The sequence below is a fragment of the Canis lupus genome, chromosome 21 (assembly GCF_003254725.2).
Source record: "Canis lupus dingo isolate Sandy chromosome 21, ASM325472v2, whole genome shotgun sequence".
Lineage (NCBI taxonomy): Eukaryota > Metazoa > Chordata > Mammalia > Carnivora > Canidae > Canis > Canis lupus.
This window is the reverse complement of record NC_064263.1, coordinates 37,725,562-37,739,697: the sequence shown is the minus strand read 5'-3', so window position 1 is coordinate 37,739,697 and position 14,136 is coordinate 37,725,562. Positions and strand designations below refer to the sequence as shown.

The 14,136-nt window shown below is 38.5% G+C and overlaps 1 protein-coding gene across 2 annotated transcripts in view; it reads left to right on the top strand.

The window, feature by feature from the left end:
- Window positions 1-2,659: 2,659 nt before the first annotated feature.
- Window positions 2,660-14,136, top strand: part of COPB1 (COPI coat complex subunit beta 1) — a 37,820-nt gene continuing 26,343 nt past the window's right edge. Inside the window, exons 1-6 of one of the 2 annotated variants that reach the window (XM_025459568.3) lie at window positions 2,660-2,783; window positions 3,577-3,726; window positions 8,505-8,734; window positions 9,136-9,305; window positions 11,608-11,722; window positions 12,976-13,068. In XM_025459568.3, the coding sequence (XP_025315353.1) occupies window positions 3,636-3,726; window positions 8,505-8,734; window positions 9,136-9,305; window positions 11,608-11,722; window positions 12,976-13,068 (699 nt within the window). In that variant the 5' untranslated portion in view covers window positions 2,660-2,783; window positions 3,577-3,635. Of the gene's footprint in view, window positions 2,784-2,985; window positions 3,010-3,576; window positions 3,727-8,504; window positions 8,735-9,135; window positions 9,306-11,607; window positions 11,723-12,975; window positions 13,069-14,136 lie in introns of those variants that run through there. The other variant, XM_025459569.3, reaches the window with a different exon arrangement.

Sequence of the window (14,136 nt, the reverse complement as noted above, 5' to 3'; positions counted from 1 at the left end):
GGCCACTTTGTGATTTGAGGACAAGTCCCTTTGCTCTAGGCCTTGACTTCCTAGACATCTGAATTTTTATGATTCTTGGTATATGTCAAGGTCTTTGCTCTCAAGTTTAAAAAGCATTCCAGATGAGGGATGGCTGAGTGGCTCAGTTAAGTGTCAGATTCTTGGTTTTGGCTTAGGTCATGATCTCAGGGTCATGAGTTGGAACTCCAAGTGGGTCTCTGCATCCAGTGGGGAGTCTGCTTGGGATCCTTTCCCTCTGCCTTTGCTCCTCCCCTTCTCTCTTTCTCTCTCTCTCTCTCTTTTTTTTTTAATTTTTTATTTATTTATGATAGTAGGCAGAGGGAAAAGCAGGCTCCATGCACCGGGAGCCTGACGTGGGATTCGATCCCAGGTCTCCAGGATTGTGCCCTGGGCCAAAGGCAGGCACTAAACCGCTGCGCCACCCAGGGATCCCTCTCTTTCTCTCTCAAAAAAAACCACACACAGACACACACACAAAACCTCTAAAAAAAAAAAAAGCATTCACGACAATATAATTGCTAGAGTAAAAATAAGACCCAAAACAAGGTACATATTAGGAAGAAGAAAGAAATTGGCTATATAAGGTCCTGATATCTGATGAACAAGCTCTGTATTTAATATACAATAATATATATACAATTCCAATGACATTTTAAGTGCAGATAAAATGTGGTTTTATAAAATACATTGCTTTCTTACCTTCTTTTCATACTTAATAGTTTCCTTAATGACTCGGCCATAATATCTCCAATTTTCTTCTGTAACACAATGAACTTCCATTGTGGGTATGGTGGTTGGTGCTACACTATGGTGGCTCAAAACTGCTGAGCTTTCTTATTACTAAATCTAGTTTTTGTGCTTTGGGGGGCCTCATTTCATGCCAACAGATTGTCCCTTCTTGGTAAGTGGGCTTGGAAACCAGATACTGTTCCTGTAAAGTTTCATATTAAACACCAATACACAGAAGTGAAACAACCAGTTGTTCTCAAGGGAATTATATTGCATGAAAAAAAATCTCAATGGTTACATTGTATAGTTCACATATACTATGTCCTTGAAATGACAAAATTACAATGATATGGAGAACAGGTTAGTAGTTGCTAGGGGTTGGGGAGTGAAGTGGCTGTGACTGTAAAAGGATAGCAGGAGGGATCCTTATGATTGTTCTGTATAGTGCCAGGTGGTGGTCACATGAATCTAAACATGGTAAGATTGCCGAGAACTAAATACACAAGGGAGTGCATGTAAAACTGGTGAATCTGAGGAGTAAATCATATCAATGTCAATTTCCTTGGATTTGATATTGAACAGTATGCATAAATGTTACTACTGGGAGAAACCAGGGGAAGAGTATAGGGGATCACGGTATTTAGGTCACTCTGCAATTATCTCAAAAACTTAAAAAAAATCAATACATAGGATTTGAAGAACATTCTTAGTGCTGTAAACACACGGCCTTTGTGATATATTTTGGGTGCTCAAATTTATACTTTGACGGTTCTAAAAAAAAGAAATCTCAAATAGCTGGATTCTAGATACATGAGACAGTGCTCGTGTTCTAGCTTCCTAACAGAAGTGTACCTGTTAAGGGCAAGTCTTTTATTCACGGTATTTTGCTCAAGGCTTAAAAATTTTTTTTTTAAATTTTTATTTTATTATTTTATTTTTTTAAAGATTTTATTAATTTTTTCATGAAATACACAGAGAGAGGGAGAAAGAGGCAGACACAGGCAGAGGGAGAAGCAGGCTCCATGCAGGGAGCCCAATGTGGGACTCAATCCCGGGTCTCCAGTATCATGCCCTGGGCGGAAGGCAGACACTAAACCGCTGAGCCACCCAGAGATCCCCCCGCTTTTTTTTTTGATATTTGAAAAACGATTTTAAAATGATAATTGGCCAGAAAACCCTTTGTGGGGAAGGTGCTGCTTGGGGGGCATAATAGAACCTTATATGTGCAAACCCGAAGATGCTATGGCTGATAGCAGCTGCAACTATTAGGGTATTTTGGAGATACGTAAAATCCTTTAAAACAGTGACTGTCAAACTTCCTTTCTGCATAAAAAACACTAATTTCTTGGGATCTTGAAAGGGACCATTAGGGGCAGCCCGGGTGGCTCAGCGGTCTCGCGCCGCCTTCAGTCCAGGGCGTGATGCTGGAGACTTGGGATCGAGTCCCGCGTCGGGCTCCCTACATGGAGCCTGCTTCTCCTCTGCCTGTGTCTCCACCTATCTCTCTCTCTCTCTCTCTCTCTCTCTGTCATGAATAAATAAATAAAATCTTAAAAAAAAAAGGACCATTAGGAAATAATCAGTTCGACTTTGACATCAGCCCAAGTGCGGAGGCAGAGATTGGGACCGCGGGGTGACTCCCTCAAACAGCAGTCGCTCTCCCCGTCTCCTAGGGGGTGAGCTAGGAAAGCGCTGGACAACACAGCCCTTAGAAACTGGGCTTTCCCTCTTTCCAAGCACTCCCCCCCCCCCCCCCCCCCTTTTCTAAGCAGCATGCAAAAGACCGCGGCGCTGAGCTCAGAGCCTGGCTTGCAGGACTAGCCCGGGGAAGCTTGCGCAAGCGCGGGACGGAGGAGGCTTGTCCTCTCCGCGCTGCCGTAGCGGCGAGGTGGCTCGTCGCCTCGCCCCCACCCCCGCCCCCACCCCCTTCCACGTCAGCCGAGGACTGTGCGGAGCCGCGGCTGCTGCCGCCGCGGGCCGGAGCCGGTGTGGACGGTCCCAGCGTCGCCGTAGCTGCCGCCCCGTGGAGCCAGGTGATGAGCCGAAGGCCCCCAGGCCCGGGGGGCGTGCTGGGCTGGGCCGCGTCGGAGGAGCGGGCTGTCCTCCGGGAAGATGCGGAAGGGGAGTGACTAGGCCGCTGGCGTCCGGGCCCGGCGGGGTGGAGCGGGGGGCTGGGAAGCCCGGGCCGGGGGCCCTTCCCGGGTCTCTGGTGCCCCCGGGCCGGCACCCGGGCGCGTCCACCCATCGACGTAAGGGCAGGTAGGAAGGTGCACGGCGTCTCCGCGGGGGCACCTCTGAGGAAAGATCATTGTTCTGTCAGATGGTTGGCTGGGAGGCTGGCCAGCGCGTCTTTTTTATTTTATTTTATTTTATTTTATTTTATTTTATTTTATTTATTTATTTTATTTAAATTTATTTTTTTATTTGTTTATTTATTTATTTATGACGTGTCTTTTATTATATTCGGCATTATTTTTATGGGACACAATAGAAATTGGCCCTACCCTGCGGATACTTTAAAACTCCTGAGCCAGACTGAGTGAACTTTAGACCGTCAAGATCACGATAGTTAACCGCTCGTGTGTGTGTGTGTGTGTGTGTGTGTGTGTGTGTGTGTTTTAAATGTATTTATTCATGAGAGACGCAGAGACACAGGCAGAGGGAGAAGCAGGCTCCACGCAGGGCGCCCGACGTGGGACTCGATCCCGGGTCTCCAGGGTCACGCCCCAGGCCGGAGGCAGGCGCCAAGCCGCTGGGCCACCCAGGGATCCCCGTGTTTTTGGTTTTCTACTTGTAGTGATAATCCTCGTATTTTCCTTTTCCTAGATTTCCCTGCATCTGTCATCCTTCATTCTCGCATCGAGGTTCGCTTATATCCGGAAACCATGACGGCCGCCGAGAACGTGTGCTATACGTTAATTAACGTGCCCATGGATTCAGAACCACCGTCTGAAATTAGCTTAAAAAATGACCTAGGTAAACTCTGATAATATTTTGAAAATTAAGTGGAGGGAAAAAAAATGAGAATAAGGAGCTCATTTCCATTCCGAGTTGTCTTTGTAATTAGAAATACTTAATTTTTGTCTACTTTGTTTTCTAGGATCTCTTCCTCAGAACTTTGATCTTATGACAAATGAAGACTTGTTACATTTAGACTTGCAGTGTTGATTTTTTTTTTTTTTTTGGAAACAAAACGTCTCAGTTTAGTTTACTAAAGCTAAATAAATAGTTGTTAGACATTCCTCAAAGTAACACAATGGCTTGTGTAGTTTAATATACGCTTAAGTGTAGCTGACAGTTTTCTGTAGGTAACAGGTTGAGAATGGGTGTTTGAACGTCTCAGTTCCTCTGTGCATTTAACTTCATGTTACTTAGCTCGTAAAACCAAAAAAACTATGTTCTTTGGGTTTGCCACCTATTGAACTAATGAAGTCAACCTCGGAATATACATGTGTTTTCCAGAACAGTTTAAGCCTTTCAAGCATGGAGGTTTCAAAAGCTTCAAGCTTTTTAAAAGCATTTATACAAAAAGAAAACAGATATATTTCTGGACTTTTTTAATTTGGTTATTTGACAGAGAGCATAAGTAGACAGAGTGGCAGGGAGAGGGAGAAGTACACTCCTCGCTGAGCAGAGAGCCCAAGGTGGGCCTTGATCCCAGGACTCTGGGATCAGCACCCGAGCCAAAAGCAGACGCTTTTAAGTAAGTGACTAAGCCGCTCATGCACCCCCCTATTTTTGGATTTCATTTTATTTATTTATTTTAAGAATTTATTTATTCATTCATGAGAGACAGAGAGAGAGGCAGAGACACAGGCAGAGGGAGAAGCAGGCTCCATGCAGGGAGCCTGATGCGGAATTCGATCCCAGGACTCTAGTACCACGCCCTGGGCCAAAGGCAGAGGCTAAACCGCTGAGCCACCCAGGGATTCCCTATTTCTGGATTTTAAAAGTGTATACTCTGTCTTGTCTTTTTTAAAGTGATTCTGTCAAAAGCATTTTTCAAAGTAATGCACATTCCAAAAAAAATGATTCTTGTTTCATTGGAGTACTAAAAATAAGTTAAACTGGTTGGTAACTACTGTTTAAAACAGAATAAAATGAAAATTATGCTTCCCATCTTGAAAATATTTTTTAGAAGATAGTTTGCAATTTGAAAGACCCTATTTTACTTGCCTATTCCCACCTCTTAATAAGCAGTAACGGAATACCTCCTGATTATAGGCTACTTAATATTATGTTTCTGTTGAGATCCATTTTTATTTTTTATTTATTTATTTTTTATAAGATTTTATTTATTTATTCATGAGAGACACACACACACACACACACAGAGGCAGAGACACAGGCAGATGAAGAAGCAGGCTCCATGCAGGGAGCCCGACGTGGGACTCAATCCCAGGTCTCCAGGATCACACCCTGGCCTGAAGGCGGGCACTAAACCTCTAAGCCACCCAGGGATTCCCCGAGATCCATTTTTAAAGAAGGAAAAAGAAATCCTCCTTTATGGCATTTAAACCCATACCCTCTTATATACAAAAGCCATATATAGTACTTTTTTTCCCCGTATTTATGTAAGATAGTAGAATGCAATGTACATTAATGAATAAACTTTCATTATTATTTTTTTCTTATAATTTGAAAGTTTTTGGTGTGCCTGGCTGGCTCAGTGGATCTTGAGTTTAAGCCCCATGTTGGGTATAAAGCTTACTTAAAAAAAGTAAGCTTTAGATCCCAAAATACTTAAGGTAACCCCTGTGACAATAAAGAACAAAACCTGTCCATTGTAATAATACCTTTTCTTTAAATTGTGGCTGCCTTAGCTATCCTCCCCCACCAAGAAATAAATAAGTAGTCTCAATTTTTTTTTAAGATTTTATTTATTTATTTATGAGAGACACAGAGAGAGAGAGAGGCAGAGACACAGGCAGAGGGAGAAAAGCAGGCTCCACTCAGGGAGCCCGACGCGGGACCCGATCCCAGGTCTCCGGGTTCACACCCTGGGCTGAAGGTGATGCTAAACCACTGAGCCACCCGGGCTGCCCACAAATCTCAAATTTTATGTATATTTTTTTACTGTATCTCAAAAGAGTTGAGATGAGAAAAAAATTAGAAGTAGTGTCCAATTTAAGTAACATTTTTTAGTTTGGTGAAATACTGAGTTATTTTACTTAAACTTTTAGCTACTGGACATGAGTTCTGATAACTATACATTAACCAGAGTAGGAAGTACTTGATATATTATGGTGAACTGAATTAATATTTGAAATTTTCCATATTTTTGTAATGCTCATGGAGGAAAAGTTTTGAAAATTTTGAAGATGTAGGAAAAAAGCATTTTTCACCTTATTTTGAATTGTTGGAATAAATGGAAATTGAAGTTAAGAGGGCTTGGATTATAAATGATACAGATTTTTTACAAGTTTTCTATGAATTTTTAACATTTAGTTACAAGAGGAGCTATATCCTGCTAAACTCTTAGAATTTGCTAATTTTTTTTTTTTAAAGATTTTATTTATTTATTCATGATAGTCACACAGAGAGAGAGAGGCAGAGACACAGGCAGAGGGAGAAGCAGGCTCCATGCAGGGACCCCGACGTGGGATTTGATCCCGGGTCTCCAGGATCGCGCCCTGGGCCAAAGGCAGGCGCCAAACCGCTGCGCCACCCAGGGATCCCAGAATTTGCTAATTTGGAAAAAGTAGTCAAATGCTGGAATAAAAGAAGATATCAGCATTATAGTGATGCAGTTTTATGCTTTTTGGACTTTGTGTCCCTTACGCTATCAAACAGATTGGGAAAAAAAACCCACAATTTTTTTATATTCAGAAAGGAAGCTCAGGACAAAGATAAAATCTCTTTAGCCTCAGCAAATAACTGATTATGGTTGTTGTTTCTTGATTTGATATGGCAATACCAATTTTTTTTTCATATGTGGCAGAGATGCATGAGAAGGTGTTATGTTTTAAACAAATATGTTGACCCTTGTGGCATAAATTGGGCAAGAACCCTTCCTGTAGTCTCAGTTGAACACAAATTGAGAACCTGAGGATATTCTCTATTCTGCAACATGTAAAAATATCATGTCAAACTACTAATAGATAAATAGCCTTCGGGGGCTAGAAAGAAATTTTGATTTAGGTATTATAATTCTTCCAAAGCTTAAATCCTTTCTGTAACTCTACCAGCTGATTGTTCACAGTCTCTTATCTCTGGCAACAACAAGGAACTCTCATTTGATGGCCACTTAGCCCTAATGGTTGGAAATGTATTCCTAGTTCTATTCTTTTGCTCATGATAACCCTAAGAATTTTTTTTTAAGATTTTATTTATTTATTCATGAGAGACACACAGAGAAAGGCAGAGACACAGGCAGAGGGAGAAGCAGGCTCCCTGTGGAGAACCTGACATGTGACTTGATCCCAGACCCCAGGATCACACCCTTGCCCAAGGCAGACACTCAAACACTGAGCCACCCGGGTGTCCCTAACCCTAAGATTATTAAAAACTTTGTCATCCCTCTTTGTCCTCCCCTCTCCTAGATACTTGTTTATTTCTGTGATGTAAGCCATTGTAGTGGTGTGCTTGACTCTTAATGTTCCTGCCTTTAAATTTTGGATACAAAATGTTTTTTACCATAAATTCTTCAGTATGCAGTGATAGTGATGAGATTAGAGATTGTTTTGCATAAAATAGTTTATGGTGTAAATTGCTTTAAGCTTAGTAACAAAAAGCTAGTATCATGAGTGTGTCATCCTTAATTCTAAATAATGGTTACCCATCTAGTACATTTTATTTTCTTCCATTTTTTAGGCAATTTCTTAAAAAAGAATCTGAAGTTTTGTAGTCTGTAGAAACATCATGAGATTTTGGAATTAGTGTATTAGTCCCTAGCCTTTTTGAATTCGAAGATCTAATGTTAAAAAAAAAAATGTCCCTGATCCTTCTCTTGCCCTCATAATAGTGGTTATCACTTTGATTAATGAAATGCACAACTAAATAAAAGCTACATTGAATTCAGAAGCATTCACTCTAACAGCATCTATTTACACTTTGAAAAACAGTTACAGGGGCACCTGGGTGACTTAGTGGTTGAGCATCTGCCTTTGGCTCAGGTCATGATCCCTGGGGTCCTGGGACCGAATCCTGCATCAGGCTCCCTTCAGGGAGCTTGCTTCTCCCTCTGCCTATGTCTCCTCCTCTCTCTCTGTGTTTCACATGAATAAACAAAATCTTTAAAAAAAGGGCAGCCTGGGTGGCTCAGCGGTTTAGTGCCACCTTCAGCCCAGGGCGTGATCCTGGAGACCCGGGATTGAGTCCCATGTCAGGCTCCCTGCATGGAACCTGCTTCTCCCTCTGCCAATGTCTCTGCCTCTCTTCCTCTGTGTGTCTCTCTTGAATAAATAAATAAAATCTTAAAAAAAAAACTTAAAAAAAGTTATATATTTGTTTGAGACATGCATTATTTGGTATATCTATAGATGTGGTGGCTTCTGCATTGATTCCTTGGGTTAGGGACCAGAGATCTCACCCAGTTTCTTTATATTCTGTATTAAGTATCATGAGGTTCAGAGAGATAAATGCCTTCTGTAAAGTCATTCAGCTTGTTTGTGGCAGCTAGGTCGAAAACCCTTATGACTTTGTTTAGTGCCTTTATTATCATTACTACGGATACAGTGAGAAAATGTTTTATTCTGTTAATTGTAAAATTTTCTGAGGAATTTTCCTTTGAAAAAAAATTTTTTTTACATCAGAAAAAGGAGATGTGAAGTCAAAGACTGAAGCTTTGAAGAAAGTGATCATTATGATTCTGAATGGTGAAAAGCTTCCTGGACTTCTGATGACCATCATTCGTTTTGTGCTACCTCTTCAGGATCATACCATCAAAAAATTACTTCTGGTATTTTGGGAAATTGTTCCTAAAACAACTCCAGATGGGAGACTTTTACATGAAATGATCCTTGTATGTGATGCATACAGAAAGGTAAACTAAACCATGGTTATTTCTGAATATTGCCTTGATTTTAATTGTAAAATTGGTGGAATGGGAGTTCTCTTGATTTTTAAAATTAAATCTTGGGTAAGGTCTAAGTTATCAATAATTGGAACTGCAGTTGTAAAGAGTTATTGTAAAAAGTTTTATTGTTACTTTCTTTGGATATTTTCAATATATTTTTATGTTACTAATAAAAAAAACACATAGAATATGATACATTGATGTGATAGGTGAAAATTGATTTGACAGGAATATGAAGGAAATTGTCAGATAATCTAGATTTTTTCCTTGAACCTACTTATTTTATCCATAGGAAATTTTGCTCTTAAAAATTGTGTGTTGTTTCATAAAAGGCTGTAACTCAACATTTCATATTTAACTTTTATCAGGATCTTCAGCATCCTAATGAATTTATTCGAGGATCTACTCTTCGTTTTCTTTGCAAATTGAAAGAAGCAGAATTGCTAGAACCTTTAATGCCAGCTATCCGTGCTTGTTTGGAGCACCGACATAGCTACGTTAGAAGAAATGCTGTTTTGGCCATCTATACAATCTATAGGTAAATGAAGGTACTCTTGTGGCTTACTTTTGTGAGGATTGTTTAGTCTAGAGGTTCCATAGCATTTCCTTACAGATTGTACATACTTGTAGATAACTTTTTCTTTGGCCTTAACAATATTTTTTTCTTATTATCGTTATGTTGTCAACATTGAAAAGATCTGGCAATACTGGGTCCTAGTTTCTGCATAGCAACAATATGCTGAAATTGACAGTAGCTCCCTTAAATAAGTTGTACACTTTCCAGTTTACAGTGCCTATCATTGTAGTACTTTAGCCCACTTAATTCATTTGTTGACTTGCTTAGCCTCTTTAGGATTTGAGTTTTTGACCCTGCTTTTGAATTCTCTTTATGTGGAATGTGGGTCTTAACCTTTTTACCCTTAGAAGCCTTAAGTAGGGAGCTTTTTATTTTTTTATTTATTTTTTATTTTTTTTAAGATTTTATTTATTTATTCATGAGAGACACAGAGAGAGAGGCAGAGACACAGGCAGAGGGAGAAGCGGGCTCCATGCAGGGAGCCCAACGTGGGACCCATTCCCGGGTCTCCAGGACCACATCCTGGGCTGAAGGCAGCGTTAAACCACTGAGCCACCTGGGCTGCCCAGGAGGGAACTTTTTAATGAGAAAGGTTATAGTTCTCAACTGATTCCTGTTCTTGGAAAGCTGAAGTTTCTGGATTTTAAAAATGATTCAAAGAATCAGATAAGGCTATAATGCTTGGTTTTTATAATCACTAGTGTTAATCCATTTAAAGATTTTATTTATTTGTTCATGAGAGACAGAAAAAGAGAGAGGCAGAGACACAGGCAGAGGGAGAAGCAGGCTCCGTGCAGGGAACCTGATGCGGGACTCGATCCCGGGTCTCCAGGATCATACCCTGGGCCGAAGGCAGGCACTAAACCACTGAGCCACCCAGGGATCCCGGTGTTAATCCATTTAAATGTAGGATGTAATTTTTATAAATGTCTTCGTACTTTAAGAGTTGATTGTTACATAATTTCACAGTTCTCTTTACAGTTCTCTTATTGCTATATTATATTTTGTTAACTGTTAGGGCAGTGATATTCTGGTTAATAATGTAGAATTCCTTAAAAGTTACCATATAGACTACAAAAATTTCAGAACTTAAGCTAGACTGCATACACAGGAATTACAACATTTATTAAACAATGGGAAATTTGAACACTGTAGATGATATTAAGGAATGTTAAGTTTTTAAAGGTATGATAATGGCATTATGATTTGTTTTAAAAAGAAAGAATCTGGGATGCCTGCAGGGGCTCCGCGGTTGGGTGCCTCCCAGGTCATGATCCTGGGATCCGGGATCGAGTTCCGCATCGGCTCCTTGCGAGGAGTCTGCTTCTCCCTCTGCCTGTGTTTTTGCCTTTCTCTCTTAGTCTGTATCCCTCATGAATAAGTAAATAAATCTTTAAAAAAATAAAATAAAAAATAAAAAAGAATCCTTAATTATAATATGTCAGTATATTTACAGAAGAAGTAGTAAGTGGTCTGGGATTTGTTTCAAAATAATATTGAAGGAGAAGAAGTGTGCAGGGGTATAGGTGAAACAAAAATGGCCATGAATTAACAATTGTTGAAGCTAGATGATGGTTTTTAAACTGGTTTTCATTATTTTGTATACAACAGGTACTTTAAAATTTCCTGAATAGGAAGTAAATTAACAAGTAAGTGAATAAGTAAATATAATGCATAATTAATAAAATTCAAGGGACTCCTTTTTTCCTGATAATTCTTTTTTTTTTTTTTTAAGATTTTATTTATTCATGAGAGACAGAGAAAGAGAGAGAGAGAAAGGCAGAGACACAGGCAGAGGGAGAAGCAGGCTCCACGCAGGGAGCCCGATGAGGGACTTGATCCAGGGTCCCCAGGATCACACCCCAGGCCCAAGGCAGGCGCCCAACTGCTGAGCCACCCAGGGATCCCCCTTTTTCCTGATAATTCTTAATGAACAATCTTTCAGTACCTTGAGATTGTCATTATGTGCATTTTATTCCTAAAGTATATGAAAGACAATTATTAGAGATATTCAGTTGAAAGCATGTGGAAAAAGTCAGCTTTTTCTTTATTAAACTAGATAATATATAATTGATAATTTAATAGATAAAGATGTAAGTTTGTAATTTCTATCCACAGTTCTAATTGACTTAAGGTTACAAAATGCAAAACAATTAACAATGTTATAAAGCTTGATAAAGATAAATTTTAGTAGTGTTCAAGGAGTTACTAAAATAACAAAGCAAGTTTTATTAAATACGAATATTACCTGTTTTATTTCAAGGAATTTTGAGCATCTTATACCTGATGCTCCTGAACTCATACATGATTTTCTGGTGAATGAGAAGGATGCAAGTTGCAAAAGGAATGCATTTATGATGCTAATTCATGCAGATCAGGTAAAGTAGTTTTTTATATGACTGTATTCAAATGAGAATTAAAAGTACATAGGCCAAAAAAAAAAAAAAAAAAAAAAATTCATAGGCCTAATCAAGTTTTATTTAGTCCATGATTTAGCTTATACTACAAGTGTTTGTATATTTTTTTTTAGATTTTTGAACTTAATTTGTATAAAATAGTTTTTTCTTAACCCTTCTTCAGACAATTGCTTATGTATATACTTTATTTTTAGTAAACATCTGAGAAATAGTTAATAATGGCCACTTGACAGTTTTTCCAGATTGAAGTTATTATGGCTATATTTTGTGGCACTCTATTTTGGGGTTTGAGCCTGATTATCCTTCTGTTGGTATAGGTCTAAAATTGTTTAGTAGAAAAAATAGTAGCATTGTATAGGGTTCACCCTGAGCTGTGTCTGTGAAAGAAGCATAGTCTTCAGTGTAGGTGTGTATCCTTACTAGACTCTTCAGATTTCATAAGTCAGTGTCAACTCTACATCCAGCTCTTGTTGGTGCTTAAAATGTACGGATCAGCTGGTGGGTTAGCAGTGAATCTGCATACTTTGATGGCATATTATCCTGAAATTTTTGCTATCCAATATTCTCAAAATGTGGGAAATAATATGCATGAAGACTGAAAGATATAGAATCTATCCATTTTTCTGAAATTTAGATGCTGTCATTTTGTGTGTGTGAACAAGACGATAAGAAAGCTGCTTATTTGGGCCAGAATGTTTTGTTCTCTTTTGTTCAATTGGTATTATTGACCTATATATTTAATACTATGCTGTTTACCCACATGGGGGGCATAATCAGAAAAAGATCAATAAAATTTTCTGATACTTTTTCTGTAGAGATATTGTTGAGATCATAGTTTTTTTATATCCCAGTATTCAGTATATGAGAATCGTTGAGATTTTTCTTTTAGGTCTTAGAAGTAAGAATAACCATGTTCCTAAATAGCTGGTTTGTTTTGGTTGTGTGGGTTCTCTGAATCATGTAACACAGTATTTTCCTCTTCAGTTTAGCTGCTAGAAAATTCATACCCCAGATTTGTGGCCCATTTCTAGAATATGTATTGGACTTTCTTACATGTATATGTTAACCTTCTTTTTTTCCTTCATTTGATTTTTCTTTGCCCTCATTTCCACATTCATTTTATATTCAATTGTGTATGTTTTTTTAAGGTTGCACTGATTAAGTTCTTTTGTTGAATGAGGTGGAATTTGATAAATATATTTTTATTTTGTTAGGATCGAGCTTTGGATTACCTAAGTACTTGCATTGATCAGGTTCACACATTTGGAGACATTCTTCAGTTGGTTATTGTTGAACTAATTTATAAGGTAAGACTAATCTATAATGGATAAAATATACTCTAAGAGTTGTCTCTTTCAGGAATGCTGCTTAATTGTTGGGATAATATGTTTTAATAATAGAAATCTATGTATATATTTTTTAAGACTTTATTTATTTATTTATTTATTTATTTATTTATTTATTTATTTATGAGAGAGAACACAAGCAGGGAGGGGCAGAGGGAGAGGAAGAAGCAGATTCCCTGCTGAGGAAGGAGCCTGACATGGGGCTTAGTCCCTGGACTCCGGGATCATGACCTGAGCTAAAGACAGATGCTTAACCAGCTGAGCCACCCAGGCGCCCCAGTAGAAGAAAAATTTTGTAGCATAGTCTATGAAAGTCTTTTTTAAAAAAAATTTTCATTTGATTTATTGTGTTTTCCAAACACTTCCTATTTCTCTAAACCTCTATAAAGAAGTCTATTAAAAACTGATGCCTTGACCTAATACAGCAGTAGAGAAATCATCCTGCACTATTTAGTAACTGAATTGATTATGAATCAGGCTTTGGAATAAAATTTAAGATTTGAGTATGTACCAGACTACTTTGGAAATCTAAAAACAAATCAGAAAACTTCTAAATACTTTCTTTGTTCCCTGTTTGTAAAAGAGAATAGACTTAAATATGTCAAAATGACATTGTTGGCCATTGACCAATAGGAAGTCTAAAACTAGATAAGAGATTTGGATTTTAAAATGGAGTGCTTTATTGGCAACATTTAAATTTGCTACATCCTTTGAAAGGATTGATTGCATCTTAATTTTCTGATAAAAGATAAAATAACATCTAGTTTTGCTATTGATAACCATGGGAGACCAACAAAAATATACATCAGGACTGACTTTACTAAATAGAAGAATATTGACAAAAAAAAAAAGACGAAGAATATTGACAAAGTACCACAGCAGACACTGCCGATTACAGCTATCTCTGATTTTGAGAGAAAAGGGCCCTTTTCAACATAGAGTACCAGTCATTTGGATTTGGCATTCAAGATGAAACTAGAACTGTAAATATATAGTTCCTTTTAATTCATTGTATGGTTTAGAGATGCT